We start from the raw sequence: 22,286 nt of genomic DNA, 5'->3' as shown, positions 1-22,286 counted from the left end.
GACATCGAGTTTTGTAGATAATTAATGTTTAAATAAGATGTAAAGGGTTAATAGAGAAATATTTTTTTTAATCCACTTAAAAAAATTTACATAGCAATAGAAGGCAAACAGGCAACAAGTTGCGCCGCTTGTTGGTTTATATATTTTCATATATGTTCTCTAATTTGTATAACGTTTGTTTATATGTTGGAATAAACATGATTTGATTTAAGGGAAAATACTCATCAGATGATCTTGTGGAACCTGTGAAAGCATTGAATATAGTTGCCTATGATTTCGGGTTCTCAAAACAAGATGATTGAGTAATAATAGTATGTGTAACTCGGTTGTAAGCTTATGCACGAATTAGCGAGGAGAAAACACATGAATTTTAGGGTTTATGTGTTAAGAGATTAACCTTAACTCAGGATTAATAACTATCTATTTATAATGAAAGTATATACACTTACAACCCCTTTATTGTTTAATGTGTGCACCATTAGTCCGCTTAGTTACAATCACCTAATGGAAAACCCTATATTATGTATTTAAGAGTAAATACGTCCATCATATATTTACTAGACATAGGGATTTCAGTTATCGTCTATTATCATATCAGGAATAATAAACGATCAGTGACGATCATACTAACGTCACATTATATTCATGCATTATAGCCCTTTTTAATTGATACTTTGTAATGATTAACTTACATTGTACAATTTATATCTATATATTAGTTAGCTTAATTGTACGTAGTTCATTTACGCGCTTAAATGAACCCGAATGATTGAATGAACAACGAATGAACATGTACAAGATCTTGTTCAACTTCATTTGTTCTATTTGTTTTTTGCCCTACGTGTGTGTATATATTCGTTATGTAAAATTATTACATAAAGCATAATTTCTAACTTAGCCAAACGTCGCAACTACTAACTCTAACCATCATGTGTAGTTTAGTAAAACGATATTGAATGCGACCCAACGTGACAGCATTATTATTAAACATAATGCTATATATGGATCAATAGTCAATAAAGATTAAGATGATTGTAAGTGAAATGATTTGCTGATACATATACTATGTATAAAGTGGTCTGATGGTTGGGGTCCCGAATGTCGCAATATATAACTTGAGTTCCAGCTTCATGAACAATTATCCCTCTGCGTTTATCTACGAAAAATGATTAAATCCTGCTAATGACACATTATACAATCAAAGGATGAGATTAGAAGAGAGAATTTATAGATTGAGAATTGTGAAGATGATTAGTTAAAAAGGGATCTATCATTACCCCAATTTATTCGTTATGTTGTTAGATAAATATCTTCCTAGATAGAAAAGAAAGGAATCCTTAAATGTATCCAATTGAAATGGGAATTATTGTGTTGAAGTAGAATGGAAAGTGGAAGCAGAGAGAGATGCCATTCCTTTCAGATCATGGACATTTGACAATTGAGGTATTTTTGTAATGATGGAAAACAAGAACATTAGCAAACTTAGTAGTGATTGATTCCATTCAAGTCGTTGTGCATGTTTACATTTGTATGACCCACATTGGCAAAGCCAATAAACTTACACGAGTGCTTGACAAAACATTCGAATAGACTATAATTTCTGTTTTGGGAGACAGATTTATTTTATTTTATTTTATTTTTACAAGTATGACTGATCTATCCTAGTAAGTGAAAAAAAAAAAATCAAAAAATAAGATTATAAAAGAGATTTAATGAATCCATAGGTTATCATCTTATTATTTTAAGAGTAATTTATTAGAAGATATATCATTTACCAAATTTTATTTATATACAAAATTTTGTAAAACCTTTATAAAACTCAAAAAACTTACAGATACTTTGTAGATAACATCTTTACAAAATGAAAAAAAGCCAACCAAACTAGTTTTTTTTTTTTTTCCTAATTTATTTTTTTAACCACAAATTTAATCAAGTCAACTCAAAAACTACAAGGTGCCACCCCAAATTTGTACTTACTCTCTATTTTGGAAATGAAACCTCCCACTTGACGCTTCACTTTCACTTAGACCACTCGGCCAAAGAGCTCATTGACCTTTTCTTCTCTTTTTAAACAGTTAGAACTAACTAATAAATCAATTATTTTGAGTACTGAGCTTTCGGCCTGAAAACCCTAAGCCTGGCCCAAGACCGACCAAACCCAGCAAATTCTTTAAGCCCAGCCCAGCAACATTTGCCAAAACAAAAAATGTGTGTGAAAAGTTCATTAATCAAACGCTCTAAAGCTCCAATAACATTAAAACATTAATCAAAACTATGTTTAACAAATGCAACTTTGATCTGAAAGCTCAGAAGTATATGCGTGAAAAAAATTCTCTTAGTAAACAAGACTTGATGCAGAGCTTGACCCACAATGCTACAGACATAGTATTCAACACGCGATATATTTTATGCTCGTTCTATGGTCAGCATCAATCATACTAGAATCACTCGATAGAAGTTCAGCTAATTGATACACCATTAGACAGAAATCAAAAGGATAAAATTAAACAGAAAGCTTAGATATACAAATGTCTTGATTAATATAGAAGTGCAAAATGGCCATCAAGGCTTCAGTAGTTTTGCATACGAATAGATAAATATAATAACTTCCCAAAAGGTCGAGTTGTTCTTGACTCTATATTCATACTCAAAGGTACTGTTGCTGTATCCTGGCTCGGTTCTGTTCCCACCATATTTTCGCATGCATTTCTCCAAACTTGTCTCGGCTGTACATCAAATATGATTAAACGATTCCTTTAGTATAATATGCACTATATAGTGAACTACTGAAATGCAGGTTGTGGCAAAATGAACGGCACTGCACTGTGTCCGTTTTAAAAAAAATACAAATCTTTTGTGTTAATTGTAAATTTTTGAGCAAAACATGTGACGAGGTTGGATGCATTTGAGCCGCTTGCAACCAGTTTGACCTGTATGACCCATTTAACCCGTTACGTTTTAGTTTGACCCTTTTGAGATAAAACAAGACCGATGTAAACTCATTCATAAGTTAATGGTTCTCACCAAGTCTGCTATTGGTTTTAGACTTTATGGTTTGTACCTGAATCGAACACGCCTTAGCTCCCGCGTGCCACCAGGCAGTATTCTAATTGTAACGTACACACCTGGCTCGTCCTGCTCAATCCATTCATTTTCCAAATCGCATGCATTGCTCAAACAAAGGTGTCCAGATTGATCAGCCTCTTGAGATGAACTACTAATTGATGATGTTTCAGTTTTGGCAACACTGATGCTCGAGTGTTTAGGTTGTGAAGCAAGGTTATGTTGATCAGGAGAATCTGATGATGAATATCCCATTCCAGTTGCACGGTATAAGTTCCGAGGTGTGCGTTCCTTGCTAAGTGGTGGTGTGATTGGGCTGTTCTCTATAGATTCTGTTTTCGAGCTCTGAAAAGTGAAAGATTATACCACATTAATAATGGGACCTTACTATATTGGTGGCAATTTCGATCCATTTAAAAGGGTCCATTTAGCCGTGTGTTATCTCTAGGTTAACAAAGGGTCAATTTCGATCAATCAGGTTAACAAAGGGTTTTGGTTCTGTTCTCATTAGACAAAGAGGTGTGTGAGTAGTTTCCATTAAAAAGTGAATGTAAAAGGTAAACGGTTCAAACTGGTCAAAAGTTGCCCGAAGTGTTTTTCTGGTGCACATACGTCTTAAATATATGGACTTGAATCATAATTGACACACTATGCAATTATTTAAAATTTTAACTTGGCAATAAAGTGTTTGGGTCAACCCCGTCCATCCTGTAGCAGAATCACCTATTTTGATCCATGTTTTTTGCTCATTACTTGACCCACCTGACCCGCTCATTTTGCCAACGCCACTGCTTACCATAAACTATGCTGCAAGATTTGTATGGAAACTAACCTCATCTTCAGATCTTGGTGGAGACGGTAGTGGAACGCCTTGCTGATTAAAGCACTGAACGTTGTACAACTCCATAATCTTTTCACAGTTTTCAGACCACCATCTTTGAGCTTGCCATTTGTCGAACATCTCTCGACTGATAAGGCACACAAAAGTATCATTAAAATATAATAGCATCGTAATAGGTATTAGGTTGTATAGCCAGCTAATGGTTTTTTTTTTTTTGTTAAAAGGATTTTAGCCCGGTTAGAATTATATTCGACACTAACAGATAACAACTGATATAATTGCCTTATGCCTAATGTTTGTGTGTGTCAGCAAAGATATGAATTATATGCCACGTGATGCCCGGCACTACAGCAAACACATAACATATCTGGGGTATAAACATATGACTACAGTATGCAATGAATAGAAACGTTAGTAACACGCGGTAACCAAACTAAAATGGTTAGACAATGTTCAATTATTTGGGGATCCTATCAAAAGGCTAACACTGCTACACCTTAGCAAAGCCAGATGCTCTCATGTAGCAACATCCCTTATCAATATTAGAAGGTCACTGGTGCACTAAAAGCCCAAAATATTTATCATATCTTATACGGTTCTTGGCCGTAAAATAAGCATATAAACACATAAATAAGCAACCCCAGACATAATGCGTTCTGAACCAAGACCAACCCGGGAACCACTTAAAACGCATACACATCAATACATTTAAATAGCTATAACTCTTAATGACACATACACATCCTTCATTTGATACTAACATGTAAACATCAATCAAGAACATTAAACTTGCCATCAAATTTCTCTTTCAACTGGTGGCCGGGACCCTATTCAACCGATTCATTGTCAAAAATCTAACTTAATACATCAATCGAGGTGTAAAATTAAATATGATTCCCAAAATATTTGTGGTCACATGTAAAGAAGATTGGTCCCACAAAAACTATGTATAGATGTCCTTGTCTCTTACTTTGACTATTTTTAGATTTTTTTTTCAGACTGTTTGTTAGTCACTGTATCCCATAAAAATTGGTATAGTGCACAATTTTGGATCAACTCATTTTCCTTTTGCTATAACTTCCAAGCCTTGAACTACTCAATACTATTAGCTCATTTCCTAAAAAAAGTTACAATAATGCATCACATTTGAAGAGTCAAATAGAAAGTTTTTACCAAAAAGAAATTAGAGTACCATTTAAATTAACTATGATTATATGATAAGTTAATCACTAATTTAAAAAAGCCTATAAATAGAACCACAAAATTAACTTGAACTTAAAAGCACAAACCTGAACCGAATACGTTTTAAATCGTTGCCACCTTGATGCAAGGAAACAAACGTAATAAGAACGCCGGGTTCAACCTGAGCAACCCATTCTTTAGCCTCATCTTCTTCCATCAACAAAACCGATTCAGTCCGTCCACTAACCGACGCTGGAGTGCTCCTACCACTTGATAGTCCTTTCAGTCTTGCCTCCATTTCCTTTCCCCATATCCGCGGTGTCGAATTACCAGTACTTTGGGACCCACCAAAGAACCTTCCAGACACTGACCCGGATTCAGAGCCCGGATAGCGACGGGTCAGGTTAGTGTTTGATGATCCTGTAGTACATGGCTTGCAGTGTTTATATGCTCCTGATGCTTTCAATGCAATATCCTTTATCTGTAATAAATATCATAATTAATTGTAAATAAATTTTTTAACAATACAATTATACAAATAGGAAAATTAGTCCAATAACATGTTTGTAACAAGTTCCATAATTCTTAATTTTTAGTACACGTTGTAATGTAATGTACAACAAAGACTGCTTCCATAAAGACCGGTCAAACGAGCATATAAAGTCTAAACGATATTTTTATCCTCCTAGAGAAAGGTTTTTCCCACATTTGGATGGTACTTTGAAAATATTATCTGATTATTAGGTTTGATCAGTCACATGCTTTTTCAAAACGCCCCTCAAGATCTTATTATTTAGAAACCCAGTCCCAAACCCCTTATCAATATCTAACTATAGTATACAGTCATTTATATAAATTTTGATAATCAAATTAAGTTTAACAAAAAACTGGCATTCAAAAAGTTAGCATTATTAATGTGTATGGCATTATAAAAGGTTCCTCTGTCACTTGTGTTTTACAGTAATATAGTTCATAAATACATTTTGTCAAGCATAACAATATTTTTGCATCATCAAACAACAGTAAACATAATTTGTCAGTATATATGGTCTATGCATACATAAATAAAATCAAAATGTTGATTTGAATAAAAACAAAACAAGGAAATAAAATGTTGTTACCTGGGATGTGAGAGATTTAACAGCTTGTTTGGTTCTAGGGGTAACAACATTATCTTCATTTTCTTGTTCATTATAAGAAGATCCGCTGTTTAGTTGCTTAGAACATGCAATACATGTCAACATTTTTCAATCTTTAATTTTATGAACCAGCACACACACGCACACACACAAAACAAGAATATAATATAGTCCAATAATGTTTGTGTATATATGTATAGTTGTAGTAATTTGTATGACTAGGATCAGAAAATGTAGTAGTAAAGTGAAGCAAATAGTAATGAAAAAAGATGCACGTGTGAAAACACTCGCACGAAGAGTGGGCAGAAACTTAGGGGAGAAGGCGGGGGTGACAATACTTATAAAATACTTGATTACTATAGCTAGGTTATAAAATAATTATGGAGCATCTATATGAATGTATGTTGTTACTAGTAATATATATAGAGAGAAATTAAAAAGAAAAGAAAAAGGAAACAGGGAAACGTGTGATGGGTGTTTGACAAAAGGTGATGGGACCTAGGAGTCGCCGGCGGCGAGGTAGTACGGCCGGTGGGTGGCCGTGAGATTGACAAAGAAACAAAAGGTGAAAAAGAAAGTCCAGCTATAGTAGTAATTAATAGTACTGGAATAGCAGTAGTATAGGCTATATATGTCTTTCTTTTGCATCGGTACTCTAAATAGCCCCCATATATGTTTACTTGTGTTTATTTGTAGGTTTTGTTGTTTAAATTTATATAACCGGGCAGGCTTTTCTATAGTTTGGGTCATGGTGAGTTTTTTTTTTCTTTTCTTTTTATGATAAATTTGTGATATGAAAACTGAAAAGTCCTCATGCGATCTTTGAACACCATGTGATAAAAACCTTTTGAAGAACATGTGATAAATTTATAATATAAAAGCCTTCATAATATCTTTACACTAGATTTTATTGGTATCATGGTGGGTATTTTATTTTATAAATCAAAAATGTAATACTGTAATTGGTTTTATTTATCATATTCATATCGAAAATGTTAAATAAAGCCTTTAAAATTTTACTTAACGAAAATAGAAAAGTCGTACTTTTTCATATCAAAAGCTCACCACCTGAATTTTATGATAAGTGTACAACTATTTAATGCATTTCAACAGAAGCCCTTAGAGTTTCGTTTAGCAAACCCCCGAGGTATATATACTCCAACAGTCCAACTTCCTAAGCTAAATGATAATAATTTTAAAGCATAAGAAAGATAGTTTTTGAAAAGCTTACTAAGTTAGAAGTTCATATCTAAATGCCTATGTGGCATATTTTTTAATATATATATATAAAAGGATTTTTAGCCCGTATGATGTGCGGCTCTTGAATTATATTTTAAAATTTTTTATTATTAAATCAATAAAATCTCTAATAAGCAACGTTTAGATAAAAAAAAAATTATATAAAATAATTAAAAATCAAATATTCAAAATTTTCTTAATAGTCAAATCCACTGTATAATTGAGTGAACAAACAAAATATTAGAATACATTTAAACAATTAGCAACAACAATTTTGTGAAATAAACTTATTATATTGATTTAGTATAAAACATATATTGATATAGACGCTTTTATATGTTAGTAATTAACAAACTTATATATTAAGAAAAAGGTGCTAGCAATTATTTATTTGGAAACAAATTAAAAATTGATTATTTTATTCATAATATGTTGCGATTTTATTTTATTGATATTGTAACAAAAAAGGAATGTAGTATATATTAAATGGGAAAAATTTATAAAGATGACACATAGGAAATATCTTATGTGGCAAAATCTAAAGATAACTTTAAGTTAAGTTTGATGACTTTAAAAAACTAGGATAACTATTGTTTTATTAGATATATAGATATATTATAAAATAAAAAACTATAAACTATTATTAAAACATGTATTAAAGTAAAACAAATAAAATAATAGGTTTCTCTTCACTGAAGATCACCGTGCATCATGAAAATCATCGTACATCAATTGCTTCGTGAATCTTCGTGCATTAATTTAACCAAGATCGAAGGGTCAAGATCTTGTCCTATTTGTTTTATTTTAATACTTTTTTTAAAATACCCAACATATATATATATATATATAATAACAAATTATAATTATTAATAGTTAATATCTATTTAGGTAGAACTTGAAATCAGTTTTTCTACTTAAGTAGAGGTAAAGTCTGTTTATACCTTAACCTCTCTCATATACCGTCATACTGAGTTTAAAACTGATTAAAAACAACAGTAGACAGTTCCTTTCATTTCTTTTATAGTTTAACCTTTATTGCAATAGTTTATTGTCAATGTTCAATGTTATTATTAATATTAATGTGGTATGAATATATTTTATTGTCAATGTTCAATGCTACTAAATATAACATTGATAACAATAAAGTTTAGAGTTTATGTATGAAAATGTCTAAAGAATGCATTGCAAGATTGGACAACCAAAAGTGCAAATCATGATAGAATATTTTTGATGGACGATGTCTCAAGTCTCAAAAACTTTAAACACATCAAAAAAGCTTTAAACATCTTCGCAATCCGTTTCACATGTATCAAGTATGCCAGCCATATATCATACCAAAACTAGACTTATACCCGTACAACGCAGCAGCGGTGGGATAGTGATGGCGGAGGTGGTGGTAACGGTGGTGGGGGCGGCAGTTGGGACGACTATGGGGACGATGATGGTGGTGAATGTAAAAGTAATTGATGTTAAAGGTGGTATTGTAGTTACTTTAAGTGTTGAAGGTTCTATAGTGTAAGTTATTTCATTAAGAGTATTATAAGTATATTAAATGAAGATGTTTAAATTATTGAATAAAGAAGAATGATATTTTTGGTTTTAAAAACAGAAAGTTTAAAGGAAAAATAAGATGATTTAGATATCATTACATGGTCATCACATCCTTCAATTCAACTACATAATTAAAACTTATTAAATGAAATTTAATGTATAAAGTTTGGGCATGCATTTATAACTTAAATTTAACTTTTATGATTTGGTACAACGTCGTTACAATACTTTAAACCCTAAACCCCCAACCCTAGTGGTGGTATCAAAGAGGGGACAATAGAGGGCCGACATTTTCTTTGAAATTTTAATTTTGTCATAATTTCTTTTAATATTTTATGAGCATTTGAAGTTTTTTATGGGTTTTTGACATTTTGTCATCCCCTTTTAGTATTTTTTTTATAATTTTAATTTTGTTATCTCTGAAATTTTATTCTAATTTCGCCTATGTCCTATCCGCACCACCACCCCCATCCCCATTGATAACGTACACCCGCCATTGGCGTCCTAGATTTAGTTGCTCTATGTCACGTATGTTTTATTATCCCGACAAGTGACAATACGATACATGACATTTCATTAATCAAATACAGTTATGGTAATGAATATGAAATTAATGAAAAGTTAATACTAGTAGCAAGCATATGTTTACATATATAGGCATTGATTAAGGCGCATGTGAGTAGGGTTGAATTAAGATGATGATGAATTGATGGTAATGATATTTGGATGATGGACCCATGAGCCATCAAGCTAGGTGGTCTTGATCTGTTTCATCTATGCGGACTGTTTGCCTTGGTGCACCCAACCCACGCTTCATCATGGTTTTTTTTCTTTTATTTATTTAGCATACACATGTTTGTGGGGTGGGGCTAATATCATCGAACCCATATCATATATATGGTCTCCTTATGTGATTACAAAATCATATATTATATTTGTTTATTGTTTATATACTAAACCGCTAAATTACTTAGCTTTTTTTTAATCATGGATAAAAGTATAAAACTCACAAAAGTCAACTATATATATATTTTATTACTGCATATTTTTTTTTATTACTGCATATAACTGTTTTATTGTTTGGTATCATTATTCATCTAATACTTTGATCGGATTTTGTTTTTTTTAGCATCGCTGGTAGACACAGTAAAGTATATATTATTATAAAAAGTAAGTATCTATGAAATATAATTTATAACAAACCATGGATAATATTTTACTACCTGGTATTCACAACCTCCGGAGTTATAAACAACCACCATATAAAAAATTGATAACACGTGATGTACAAAATGGTTAGAATAATATATTATTATTTTTTATGTAATTTAACGAATGGTGTCGGTGATGGTACTATTGGTTATGGTAATAACAGTATCAAGTGGTGTATGTTGATATAATTGTGAATTTGTGATAGTGAAAATTTTTAACAAATAAGGGCTTATAGTGTTAATTATTAAAATAAAAAGTTAGAGTGTAAATTAACTCATTAAGAACAAACTTGATATTTTATAAAAACTATTTCCATAGTGAGTATTTATTAAGAATAATTTAGTAATTTTGTATGTAACTATTATGTAACTATTTATAAAAATGGGGGGTTTAATAATTTTTATAAAGGAGTATAGATATATATTTTTGTTAAAGTATAAATGATTTTGACATAAAAAAATTATATATATATATATATATATATATATATATATTTAAAATTAACTCTTTGTCCTTATGAGACATGAGTGGTGGGTGTTTAAGTATGAAGAGGCATGAGAATCATGGTCTTTTCATCCTTAGAATTGATCACAATAAAATGTAAAAAGTAAGTAGAAACTGAATTTTGGTTTGAATCTTTCTATTGGAAATAACATAAGCGTAAGAATTTCTTTGATAAAAGTTGAAGACATAGAAGAAAAGAAAGGTAAAGGACTTCGATGCATTTTTCTTTTCAGGAGGGACATAAATTAAAATGTTCTTATTTTCTTAAAGCACGTATACGTACGAATGGTTTTTCTTGTTCGATTTTCTTTTTCTTCCTAATTTATGCCAACACCCAAACTAATTCAAAGGTAAGGATTACAAAAATGTTTACGATTATGTTAATTATTTAGTTAAGAACTTAAGTTTAAGATATTTTTTTTTTGAAAGGTGAACTTCGCTTGAGAACTTCGTTTCGCGAGAGAGGTCTGACATACATTGGTTTAACCGGGACCGCGTTAGAGAGCCCTCTCGAAGTAGAATTGCCTATTTTAAATACCCGATGGGGGAAACCCCCTACTAATCCGCCCGAAGGCACGAAGATCAATAAGGGTAAACCCTGTCTCTTCAGACTTGAACCTGGGTATACCTAAACCAAACATTGATAGAAAGACTTCCTATATAATTCTCAAGTCTTAAACCCAAAACCTACTATTTATAAGACAGATGTTCAACCACTTGAACTAACTAGGAAGTACACATAAGTTTAAGTTTAAGATCTACAATTTACATTTCTAAGGTCTTTTCTGATTTAATAACATTTAAACTTACACTTTTATCTATCATCTAACTAACCCTGGGAAAAGTTATTGGGAATTCTTGCTTTAATATGGGCTTTGCTTAATCGAATGGTTATTGCAAAAATGTTTTTATTCCTTCCTTTCTTTTCTTTATCTTTTCTTCTTTCTTAGTTTTTTTTTTTTTTTTTTTCTCAAATGTAAAAGGAAAATGTGGTGCTTTTGGAACTTTGTTACTCTTAAACATATTTGACAGATATATATAAATCATATAAAATGTTGAACTTAATTATTACAATAACTCTATAGTCCAAATTAACTTTATTTTTAGACCATATAAATACCGTTGTAATAACTTGCTATCTATATTAATACCACTATATAGTACCCAGAACAACAAAATAAATACATATATACGGAGTATTTGTCAATGTATAGCGACTTTTTACATTTTAATGCTTTTATTGCAACATAAGTTGAAGGTAAAACTAAACATGAATCCAACTTGCACAAAATGAATGAAATCAAAGTAAAATAAATTGTCATTTCACTTGTTTATTTAAAGTACTTTATCTACCAAACTAACAAACTTGTCACGTCATATTTATCCTCCAGAACATAAACAAAAGGTAATACATACTCTTCTATTAGTTCTATTAAAAATAGTTATACTTATATCATTTAACTACTAAACTACACATATTCCCTACTTTACAATGTGATGGATAACATAGCACGCCGACCATGTTGTCGGTGTGGTACCAATGTACCATAACATGATCCATCTATTCACGACATGGTTTGACGCTACCAAGTGTCGAGTGCTAGGGAAACTCATTTCTACAACATATGTAAACAGTAAAAAAAAATGAATCGTAAAAGTGCTTATTATCATATTGCTTTCAATACGGTATTAATTTTGATAGATCCATTTCCACTTTTGGCTTTATAGGTCCATATTTATTTATAGGTTCCATCTCTCTTTTTGTTTCCAAAGTAGTTATTTTTTTTGCTTTTCCTCTTTACTTCGTACACCCCAAAGCCTTATGCCGCCATTCCTACTCAAAACATAGTTTTATTTCATTTTGTACTTTATTCTTTTACATCAAATGCATAAGTTGACATATATTCACCCTTTTTCAAAATTCAATTGATTTTATATGTAGAGACTACTATAATTGTCATGAGTTATATATTTTTCTGAATTTTAGACATATAAAATTGTTTTGGTATCCGGCCCTTACTGTTCTAAAAAAAATAATAATAAATTGTTTTGGTAGTATTTTTCTTGAAAGTTTTTGATCGTAGATCGAGCTACTATAATTAAGGAAAACAATTACATCACGTTTATGAAAAGTTAAAAACCCACTCGTATCAAGCTTTAACCCAACCCCGGCTAAATTTACCATACTAATGTGTGTTAAGTTTTTTCTTTAGAAGAATAACTAAATAAATTCACATAAAGTCTATATGTGATGGGACTAGCTTGAACCCAAAACACAATCTATATTTTGATATTAACACATATCACATGAATGATAGAGAACGAAACGATATGCATATGAGTAAATATGGAGCTTATATATAGCTTGCGTTTATTGTAATCACTTGGGAAAATGTCCAATTTAACCTTTTATTGAGTAATTTATCTTCTATTGAATTTAGTTCCATCTTGAATCACATAACATGGGTTGAATAAAATTATTTATCTTGTCACGAGTAGTATACTAGTATAAATTTATATATGTATTTTATTAGTATATATTATATATGACTTGGATAAATTTGTTTAGACCCGTATCATAACGAAATGGGCATTTGAAATTGTATTTTTCAAAAATATGTTTTGAAAAACACGTCCTTAATTATAAACACAAATAATCATTTTTCTAATCAAAAACATTTTTTCTAGATTATATTTTGGTAATCCGTTTAAAACGTGCTTCCAATTTCCAAATATCTCTAAGCATTTGGGCTTGAGATCATGGGCTCCAGATCACTCATTAAAAAAGAATCTCAGCTAAGCCCAGCTCAATATTTATCAGTTTCACCTTCTCTCTCTCTCTCTCTCTCTCTCTCTCTCTCTCTCTTTTTTTATAACTTCCCGCTCAGCTAAAACCACGACAAAATACCTACCCCCTTCCCCGATTCTCACTACACACACACTTTCATATCAACAGCGGCTGCTGCTGCTGCCGTACCGTACGGAAACAAATGGCGAGAAAAAAACAAAATCCATCATCTGATATTGCTTCCACGTCACCTTCATCCGCGCCGTTACGAAGATCAAACCGGAATTATTCCGAACCAAAAAAACCGAAAATTGAAGTTAATGATAAAAATGTAAACGAAGAGAGCCGATTCATCGGTAATCCTGTTCCTGACGATGAAGCTCGTCGTCGATGGCCTTATCGCTACCTTTCAAATGACGTAAGCATCTTCATCCTTTTTTGTTATTTTATATATTTTACAAAAAAAAATGATATTTGTATATAGTATCTCAGTTATGTATATATATTATGTTATATATCAACAATAAAAATATATATTATCTCGGTGTGACTGCCTATTTGTTTTTTTTTGTTTTGTATATGTAATGTGTATGTATATATATTTATTATATATTTTTTCACAATCACTTTATGGTAGTTACATAATGTTATGTTTGTGTGTAATTTTTTTTTTTATTGAGCTTGAGTACATGAATTGATTAGGTTGTATGTATGTGTTATTTTCGAGGTTTGGGTATTTGTTTCGTCGTAGTCGTTGGTTGTTGTTTTAGGTTCGGCGTGGTTCGTTTGGTGGCTAATTTGTGTTACCCCAGTGTTGCTTATAACATTAATAATGATATATGCCTCTTTTTATGGTTTCATCTGTAGATGTTTCATTTCTAACTGTTGAGAGATTGACAAATTGTTAAGTTGAAAATAACGTTGCAAACCAGAATTTATTATGACACTGGGGTAAATAATTTAACCTTACATAGAAAGATATATTACTAGTATATAACTAAGCATTGTCTCATCTGGTAATCTTGATTTTCTGTATTAATAGTCGGTATTCTTTTAGAAACATAAAAATGATGAGGGGTTGATATCCTGAGCGATTGACTCATGTGGATTGGTAGCAATGTAAAAACCGTGTGATTAGATGATAATAACTCTCAGTTTGATGTTCAAGATTTGAATATTGTTCCAGATTGTTTGGCTTTTGAAGTTGTGTTTTATACTAAATTCTTTATTCCGTAGTATATGGCTATCATGTGAAATATTGAATGTTCGCGAACCATGTATATAGGTTAGGAAATAGTGGTCAGTTATTTATGGTTGATTTATGAGTTTTCTATAATTTTGCTACAAATGAGATGTCCATAAAGAAAATTTTCCAATGAACTTAGAGACAATTCTAAACATATACCAAATTTGACTTTGTGGGGGTACGTGTTGTCTGTTATGTCTGTGCGTGGTAGTGGAGTAGTAACAAAAACATGACTCCACATCTACTATATATGTGAGTAATTGAAAACTTTCTTATCTAATAATTAGCTGAATATGAATGATTAATGTTAGATACATGCGTTAATTTATATATGAATCAACATTGCTCTAGTGTTAATTTAACTGAATTTAACGCTTCTACTGGATTTGTAAACTTAATTGAAATGTGATTACTAAATGGTTTGCAAGAGGTGACATGGGATATTTATAGCACATATTGTGAAAGTAAAATACAGTCATCCACAGAAGTATGTAGCTCTTGTTTTACTACTGCCTAATGACAAATTCTTATCCATCTGGACATTTTCCAAACATATCAGAGGTTGTGAACAGAAGTTTACATAGAAAGCTCTAAAATGTGTTTGGCATTCTCTAAACACGGTCGGAAGAAGATGAAGATTGCAATTTTCATAGTTAGAACTAATGATGGGTTGCATTCTCTAAATGTGTTTGGCATGATTAAAACCAATGATGTGCTAGTGTGATGTTGAAGTGTTTTATGTTACATAAAGCGCTAAATATCTATTTCACGTTCTTACTTGTTTGTTTAATTTTGGAGGTTATAGAAGACAGTGGCTGCTGTTAGTGTGGAAGCCTCCAAAGGGTACGACTTTGGTTTTAGCTCAATGCTTTTAATCTGTTTTCTGTTTGGAATCTGTTTAATATCTTAATGGAAATTACTTTTGAACTGCAGGACTGAGCCTCCAAAAGAGTTTATTCAAGCAAAACGACACTTCACCGAAGCAATTGTTGATGGCCATGTACATTTTATGTTAGGAGACTATGCTTCCTGTGTAAGTTTTTTGTTCATTGTTTTCTTTTGACAGAATTTTCATGAATGCCATCAATAAGGTTTATATATAGTATTATATAGTAATATATCATATACCTAATTTAAGTTTAATGTATAAAAAAAATCATAAATACAGATATACCTAAATCATAAATATAATCACAATAAGCTATTAATGGAGTACCAAAACTGAAACTTGAGTTGAAGAAGTTTCACCTTCGCAAATTTTACAAAAGGTTCATTGAGAAATTAGTAGAAATGTTAACTATCTTGTTAAATTTTTTGGATTAATTACTTGAATGGAACCAGAGAAAAATAGTGGAAATGCCCAAATAAAGCAACATCTCATAAGGATTTTCGTAGGACAAAAAGATGAATTTTTTTAATGACAAGTTTTTTTTTTCTTAGAAAGCATGTGTGGACTTCAAAGTGTTGCTGTTGACCTTAAAAACCATTATCTTTATTATCTGAAATAACTTATCCATATGGTATGACAATATACCAGACAAGACCCATCATTTTGAATCCAAACCTGTTTTGACCTGTCACCTCAAAAACTATTTTGTTTTAATTCACATTCAACCCACTTTGACCCAATACTTGTTTAAGCTATATATATCCATCTGTTTGCAACTATTTTAAGCAATAGTTTTGTCATCAATGTCCTTTGCAGCTGAAGACACTTTTAGTGAATAATTCATCACCAATCATTTTACGCAACCATAGTTTTGAACCAACTGTTTAAGTATTTGAACCAACTAATATATTAAAATCTATGTTTGGCAATTGAACCAACAAAATATATCAATGAAACAATTGTTTTCTCACGAGCTTTTTCAAAGTTGCAAATTTAAAGTTGCTTGTGTTAATAAAACAGCATATCAGTGTTCTGCTGGAAATGTTTTTGACATGACCTTAATTTTAGTTTTACAAACCTTGTTATACCATAGGAGATTGTTTTAAAACAGATAAATATGATTTCATTGGACAATAGTACCCAACAAAGGTTTCAACGTTTTTAACAAATTATCAACAGACTATCATAACTGATTCGAAAAAGATCGACCAGATTATTTCTGTAACTACTTGGAATTGAATTTAAGAATCAATCTCTGAGAACCAGAAAGGGGGGTGAATATCTGTTTGAATTGATATTTAGAATGTAGAGAAGAAAAAAGCAGGAGTTGCTTCCTTCTTAATCGATGATGAGATAAGAGTAGAATGGAACCGCTGAGTAGCAAGATTCGGATTCAAATTTTTAGAAACTAGGAGAGTAGGACGATAAGGGTGCGATAATAAATATTGATGTACTGAAAAGTAATAAGAAAATTGTTCTTTAAATTGTGATTAAATTTATGGTATGAGCATGTATTCTGAATATAAAACATAAAAATAGCATATATTTGACAATATAAAGTTATGCTTGGCATCAATGAAATTATGAATCTAAGCAATGGCATCTATGATATTATAAATCTTAGCAATTGCATCTTTGAAATAAATCCTAGTTTTTGCTCTATGGTTGCTTGAATGCCATGTTCAATAAGACTCCTTGCACACCTTTAGTATAACTTGGTATATTTGGCCATGATTATTTTGTTTTTTTTTTAGGCTGGTGAGGGTGAAAGTTACATATGCCGAGTGGTCGAAATGTTTGAAGATTTGGAGAGTGCACCTAAAATCTGTATAAAATGGTTTTACAGGGCCAAAGATACGGTAATATATATCCCAACAAATTTAGCTACTTTGATTTTTTTTAGTTTTTTGGTGTACATTTGCTGTAATACTTGACTGTCTATTCCCATTTCAGATTATAGGAAAGTTGTCCGACCTAATTGACGACAAGCGCATCTTTATTTCGGAACTTCAGGATGATAACCCTCTCGATTGCCTTATAGATAAACTCAAAATAGTACGGGTACCTTTAAATGTAAGGACTTGCTTTGGTGCTTTTGTAAATTAAACCAATATGCATATTTCTTGCTAATATTTTGTTTTTTGGGTTCTTTAGACGGATGTGACAATGAAACAGAATTTGCTTTCAGATGGCAACTACTATTATGACATGTTGTATCTGCCTTCATATTCGACTTACCAAAAGTTACCATCTGGTAATTTTTACTCGTCAAATATTTTGGATATTGACAGTTTTAGTGCTAATATTCTCAAAAAATGAACTCAAGTGGGTTTTTAATGATTATATATGCATTCAGATAGCAAGGAACATGGAAACGAATATGAAACAACCATATCATCTATCTGCAATTCCAATACAGCTGTTATCAAAGACTTACAAGCTCATAATTGCAAAAGTCCAGAGGTGACATTGCTAGACTTATATGCAGGTTGTGGTGCAATGTCCACCGGGCTTTGTTTGGGTGCAAATATAGGCAATGTTAATCTTGTTGTGGTAGGACCTCATTCTTGTCAGTTCTTGTGTACATTATTCAATATTGTGCTGTCCATGATCTAATATATTTCCTTGCAGAGATGGGCTGTCGATATAAATGCATATGCTTGTGAAAGTTTGAAGTTCAATCATCCAGAAACAAATGTATGTCATATTTTGATATAATTGCATCTGCGCTTTCCCTCTATCATTAATGGCACTGTCCAATAATATTTGCAGGTTCGTAATGAATCTGCAGAAAATTTTCTGCAGTTGTTAAAGGAGTGGGAGAAACTTTGCCACAAGTTTTCTTTAGTTAGGGGTAGTGATTCACAGCTCGGTAGGGATCCCGTGAGTGTTGAAATAGATGAGACACATGTAGAAGACGATGAGACTGATGATGACAGTGAGCTCGATGAAGAAGTCTATGAAGTTGAGAAAATCTTGTCTATCATGTATGGTGATCCAAAGGAAAACGGCAACCCTGGGTTATATTTTAAGGTATTCTTTTTTTTTTTTTTTTATCAGGAAGCATTCATAATGTTTCAATCTCACATGATGCTTTATATTTTGTGGGAAGAAATGTCTTTTTATATTTATTTTTTTGTTTAAAATATGGGTTATTTATGGAGTTTTTGTATATCAGAATGGTTAGAAAACATCTACACTAAAGATCTTGGTTGTTGAATAGTGGCAAAAAGCTGTTTTCGTAGTATTTCAATTTAGGAATTGTTTAAACTATAGCAATGAGAATCTATAGAACTTCAATGTCTTCAATTTGAAGCTAGTCACTTTGCTGGACAATCTAATATACACTTCCATAAACTTTTCACCTTCCAAAATAAATTATGCATTCCCTTGAAATGTAAAAAGTTACAAAAATTAATTATTGTTTGATATGTGTAAGTTACAGAAGCTGTAGTCATTCGTCATCAAAGAGTGGCAAGTTGTTAATTTGTTATAAAAACATACACATCAAACTGCGTTTCTGTAACAAGCTATATAGTGTCTGTTTGTTCAATTTACTAGAACACATGTGCAGACTGCAGATTAATTTTTCTATTTCTATATTACCAGATCCGTTGGAAAAGTTATGGACCTGAAAGTGACACGTGGGAGCCTGCAGATGGTTTGGGGTACATATATACACTTTTATCTGTTTATTTTATGTTTTTTATATCCAATTTCATTAATTTGATGTGGAATTATTTCTATCAGAGACTGTCAGAAGAAGATAAAGGAGTTTGTAAAAGATGGTTTGAGTTCAAAGATTTTGCCTTTACCTGTAAGTACAGAAAATTGTATACATTTCCAGATACATGTTATTGTCTGAGTTCATTAATTGTTGATTCTTCTATCTAATTGCTATAGGGGGATGTGGATGTGATCTGTGGTGGGCCCCCGTGTCAGGGGGTAAGTGGATTTAATCGATTCCGAAACAAAGACGAACCACTAGAGGATGAAAAAAACCAACAGCTTGTGGTCTACATGGACGTTGTTGAGCATCTAAAACCAAAATTGGTATTAATGGAGAATGTTGTAGACATACTTAAGTTTTCCGATGGCTATCTGGGAAGATATGCCCTTACACGTCTTATATCTCTAAATTATCAAGCTCGAATTGGATTGCTAGCAGCTGGCTGTTATGGGCTTCCCCAGTTTCGAACAAGGATGTTTTTGTGGGGTGCCAGACATGATCAGGTGTGATTTTTTGATCTTGGGTTCAATTCATTTTTTTGTTATTCAGTTTGTTACATATCATATTTGTTTTGCAGAAGCTACCACAGTATCCATTACCAACACATAACGTGGTTTCAAGGGGAGCATGCCCTGTGGAATTTGCGGTACGATTTGGCAATTTGTTAATAAATGATAATATGAATCATGATTATCATATTTTACATTGTTAAATAATGAGAAGCCTATGGAGCGTATTCATTTTTATAACCTTTCACATTTAGTTTTTAATGTTTTGCTCAATTCTTCTGTGTTTATTTTCTTATGGTACCAAGGTTGGAGAGCTTGGGACCCATATGAAAGCAAGGTGGAGAGTCAGGAGTAATTGGAATGGGATAAAAGAATAAAATTTTTGAATCTACATCTAATAAAAAAAACGTAGAAATAGACTAGAAACTTCATACTTAAACATAATTAAACATAACCTAATACTTCAAAGTTCAAACTTGGTTGGGTAGAAACATAACTTAATATGTCAAAGTTCATATAATAAAAAGAGTTCACCAATTTTGCCTGAGTTTCACCTGATTTGACCAATATAACCCGACTTTGAACCCGCTGACGGATTTCTTAGTTAGAGTTAGGCTAACTCGACTCCCCAGGCTCCTGAGTCACGAGCTGTGGCACAGATTAATCGGCCGAGTAGGCCAATGTTTACAACACTGCAGGGTAGCTTGTACTATAGTGTAATGTTTATTCATAATGTTTTTTGTCCTTGAACATGTACTTGGGTACTGCAGAAAAATGCTGTAATTAATGATGATCAAACTGAAGCTGTTCTGGAGAAGGAACTTTACCTTTGGGATGCAATCTCTGATCTTCCAGCGGTAAATATATAATCCTTCTTAGATCCCATAACGAAGATTGCTAATTAGTGATTTTTTTGGACATTTGTACGTTTTTAGATGGTTTCATAAACTGCATTTTTGCTTCTACATTTAGGTGACTAATGATGAGAAAAATGATGAGGTTCCCTATGAAGAGTTGCCTAAAACGGAGTTTCAAAAGTTTATAAGGCTTAAAAAGGAAGGTCAGAGAATAGATGCTGTAGATTTTCCCAGAATGTCATTATAACTTAACGTGTTACATTTTAAAGTTTTTGCTGCTTTCATCTGTATTCAGATATGCCTGGATATTCAAGGGTAGATGTGGACTCTTCAGATCATATGTTGTATGACCACCTTCCATATGAATGTAACGAGGATGATTACCAGCGTATTTGCCGGATTCCTAAGGAAAAGGTTTAGTACATTCATAAATTGCACTATTTTGCTTCCCATGCAACATTTGCTAATGTTATAATTTTCAGGGTGCAAATTTTAGGAACTTGGAGGGTGTTTGGGTCCGAGATGACAACCATGTCGAATGGGATCCCAACATAGAAAGAGTGTGTTTATCTTCAGGAAAGCCACTGGTAAGTGTGCGCTGATGAATTAGCATGAACACGCACTTACATTTTATATTTTTGCAAGACATTTTCTTTACTCTTCTCTATTTATGACAGGTTCCGGATTATGCCATGACATACGTCAAGGGAAAATCGTCCAAGTAACCATCTATCTGGGTTTGAGGTTTTTTTTATTCATATCATATACAAATTATTAAGCCTTTTATTTTTTTTCTGTTTATTCATAATTATGCAGACCATTCCGCCGTCTATGGTGGGATGAAACTGTTCCTACAGTTGTTACCAGGCCTCAGCCCCACAACCAGGTAAATGACATCATATTTTGATCTTTTTCTCCGTTATGTATGTTTTTTGAAAGCCTCCAAAGACTAAAGTAATGACAACGCTTTTCTAGGCTATTATTCACCCCGAGCAAGACCGTGTATTATCAATTCGTGAAAATGCGAGGCTACAAGGTTTTCCAGACCATTATAAACTCGTTGGCCCAGTTAAAGAAAGGTATACAAATGTGACAGTATTTTTAAATCGTTGGCCCATATTTTCATCATTTTCATAAAGCATTGCAGTTTAAATCTTCTGTTGTACTTCTGTGTTGAGTTGTATTATAATTTTATGCAGATACGTCCAAGTGGGAAATGCGGTGGCAGTTCCAGTTGCCCGAGCATTAGGCTATGCACTAGCCATGTCATGGAAAGGCACTGCCGATGAGAAGGCAGTGTTTCAATTGCCAAAGAAGTTTCCGAATCTAGAGAGAGTTGCATCCCCTATTACCGAACAGAATCATTAATTGTTATTCCTTGAGGTCTTTTCCAAAAAAAATCATTATTGTATTTATTGGGCCATTGTCGATGAACGCGGAACTGTATATAATCTGAGTTAATTACCGTCACTAGATTGTTTTTTTTCGCCATTCGCCCCATGTCACTAGTTTTTGGTCAAGCTACAGTTAATAATT

The 22,286-nt window shown here is 32.2% G+C and overlaps 2 protein-coding genes across 2 annotated transcripts; one reads left to right on the top strand and one right to left on the bottom strand.

The window, feature by feature from the left end:
• Positions 1–2,478: 2,478 nt before the first annotated feature.
• On the bottom strand, positions 2,479–6,372 carry LOC122608127 (protein Brevis radix-like 2). The gene is made up of 5 exons (XM_043781219.1): positions 6,208–6,372; positions 5,194–5,567; positions 3,896–4,031; positions 3,062–3,408; positions 2,479–2,726 (listed from the first exon to the last, which is right to left on the bottom strand). The coding sequence occupies exons 1-5, from the start codon at positions 6,328–6,330 to the stop codon at positions 2,648–2,650; spliced, it is 1,059 nt and encodes a 352-aa protein (XP_043637154.1). The 5' UTR covers positions 6,331–6,372; the 3' UTR covers positions 2,479–2,647.
• Positions 6,373–13,721: 7,349 nt separating this feature from the next.
• LOC122607143 (DNA (cytosine-5)-methyltransferase 1-like) lies at positions 13,722–22,240 on the top strand. Its single transcript, XM_043780066.1, has 21 exons — positions 13,722–13,937; positions 15,571–15,608; positions 15,699–15,798; positions 17,409–17,513; positions 17,608–17,727; positions 17,809–17,908; positions 18,011–18,207; positions 18,286–18,351; positions 18,427–18,687; positions 19,264–19,322; positions 19,405–19,471; positions 19,558–19,887; positions 19,962–20,030; positions 20,664–20,750; positions 20,866–20,953; positions 21,046–21,164; positions 21,233–21,337; positions 21,428–21,471; positions 21,567–21,636; positions 21,726–21,829; positions 21,950–22,240. Exons 1-21 carry the CDS (start codon positions 13,722–13,724, stop codon positions 22,116–22,118), a joined length of 2,514 nt encoding a protein of 837 aa, XP_043636001.1. The 3' UTR covers positions 22,119–22,240.
• The last annotated feature ends 46 nt before the right edge of the window (positions 22,241–22,286 follow it).

This window comes from Erigeron canadensis, chromosome 7, assembly GCF_010389155.1.
Source record: "Erigeron canadensis isolate Cc75 chromosome 7, C_canadensis_v1, whole genome shotgun sequence".
NCBI lineage: Eukaryota > Viridiplantae > Streptophyta > Magnoliopsida > Asterales > Asteraceae > Erigeron > Erigeron canadensis.
Note: the sequence above shows the minus strand (reverse complement) of the source record. Positions and strands in the feature narration are given on the sequence as shown.

Bases quoted from the DNA above. Each gene is read 5' to 3' on its own strand.
- LOC122608127 (XM_043781219.1), bottom strand. From the start codon at position 6,330: ATGTTGACATGTATTGCATGTTCTAAGCAACTAAACAGCGGATCTTCT. The intron at 4,032-5,193 runs GTTTGTGCTTTT...GTGCCTTATCAG, and splicing joins TTAAAACGTATTCGGTTCAG to TCGAGAGATGTTCGACAAAT. The intron at 3,409-3,895 runs GTTAGTTTCCAT...TTCACTTTTCAG, and splicing joins CACCAAGATCTGAAGATGAG to AGCTCGAAAACAGAATCTAT.
- LOC122607143 (XM_043780066.1), top strand. From the start codon at position 13,722: ATGGCGAGAAAAAAACAAAATCCATCATCTGATATTGCTTCCACGTCA. The intron at 17,514-17,607 runs GTAATATATATC...TTCCCATTTCAG, and splicing joins TTTACAGGGCCAAAGATACG to ATTATAGGAAAGTTGTCCGA. The intron at 17,728-17,808 runs GTAAGGACTTGC...TGGGTTCTTTAG, and splicing joins TAGTACGGGTACCTTTAAAT to ACGGATGTGACAATGAAACA.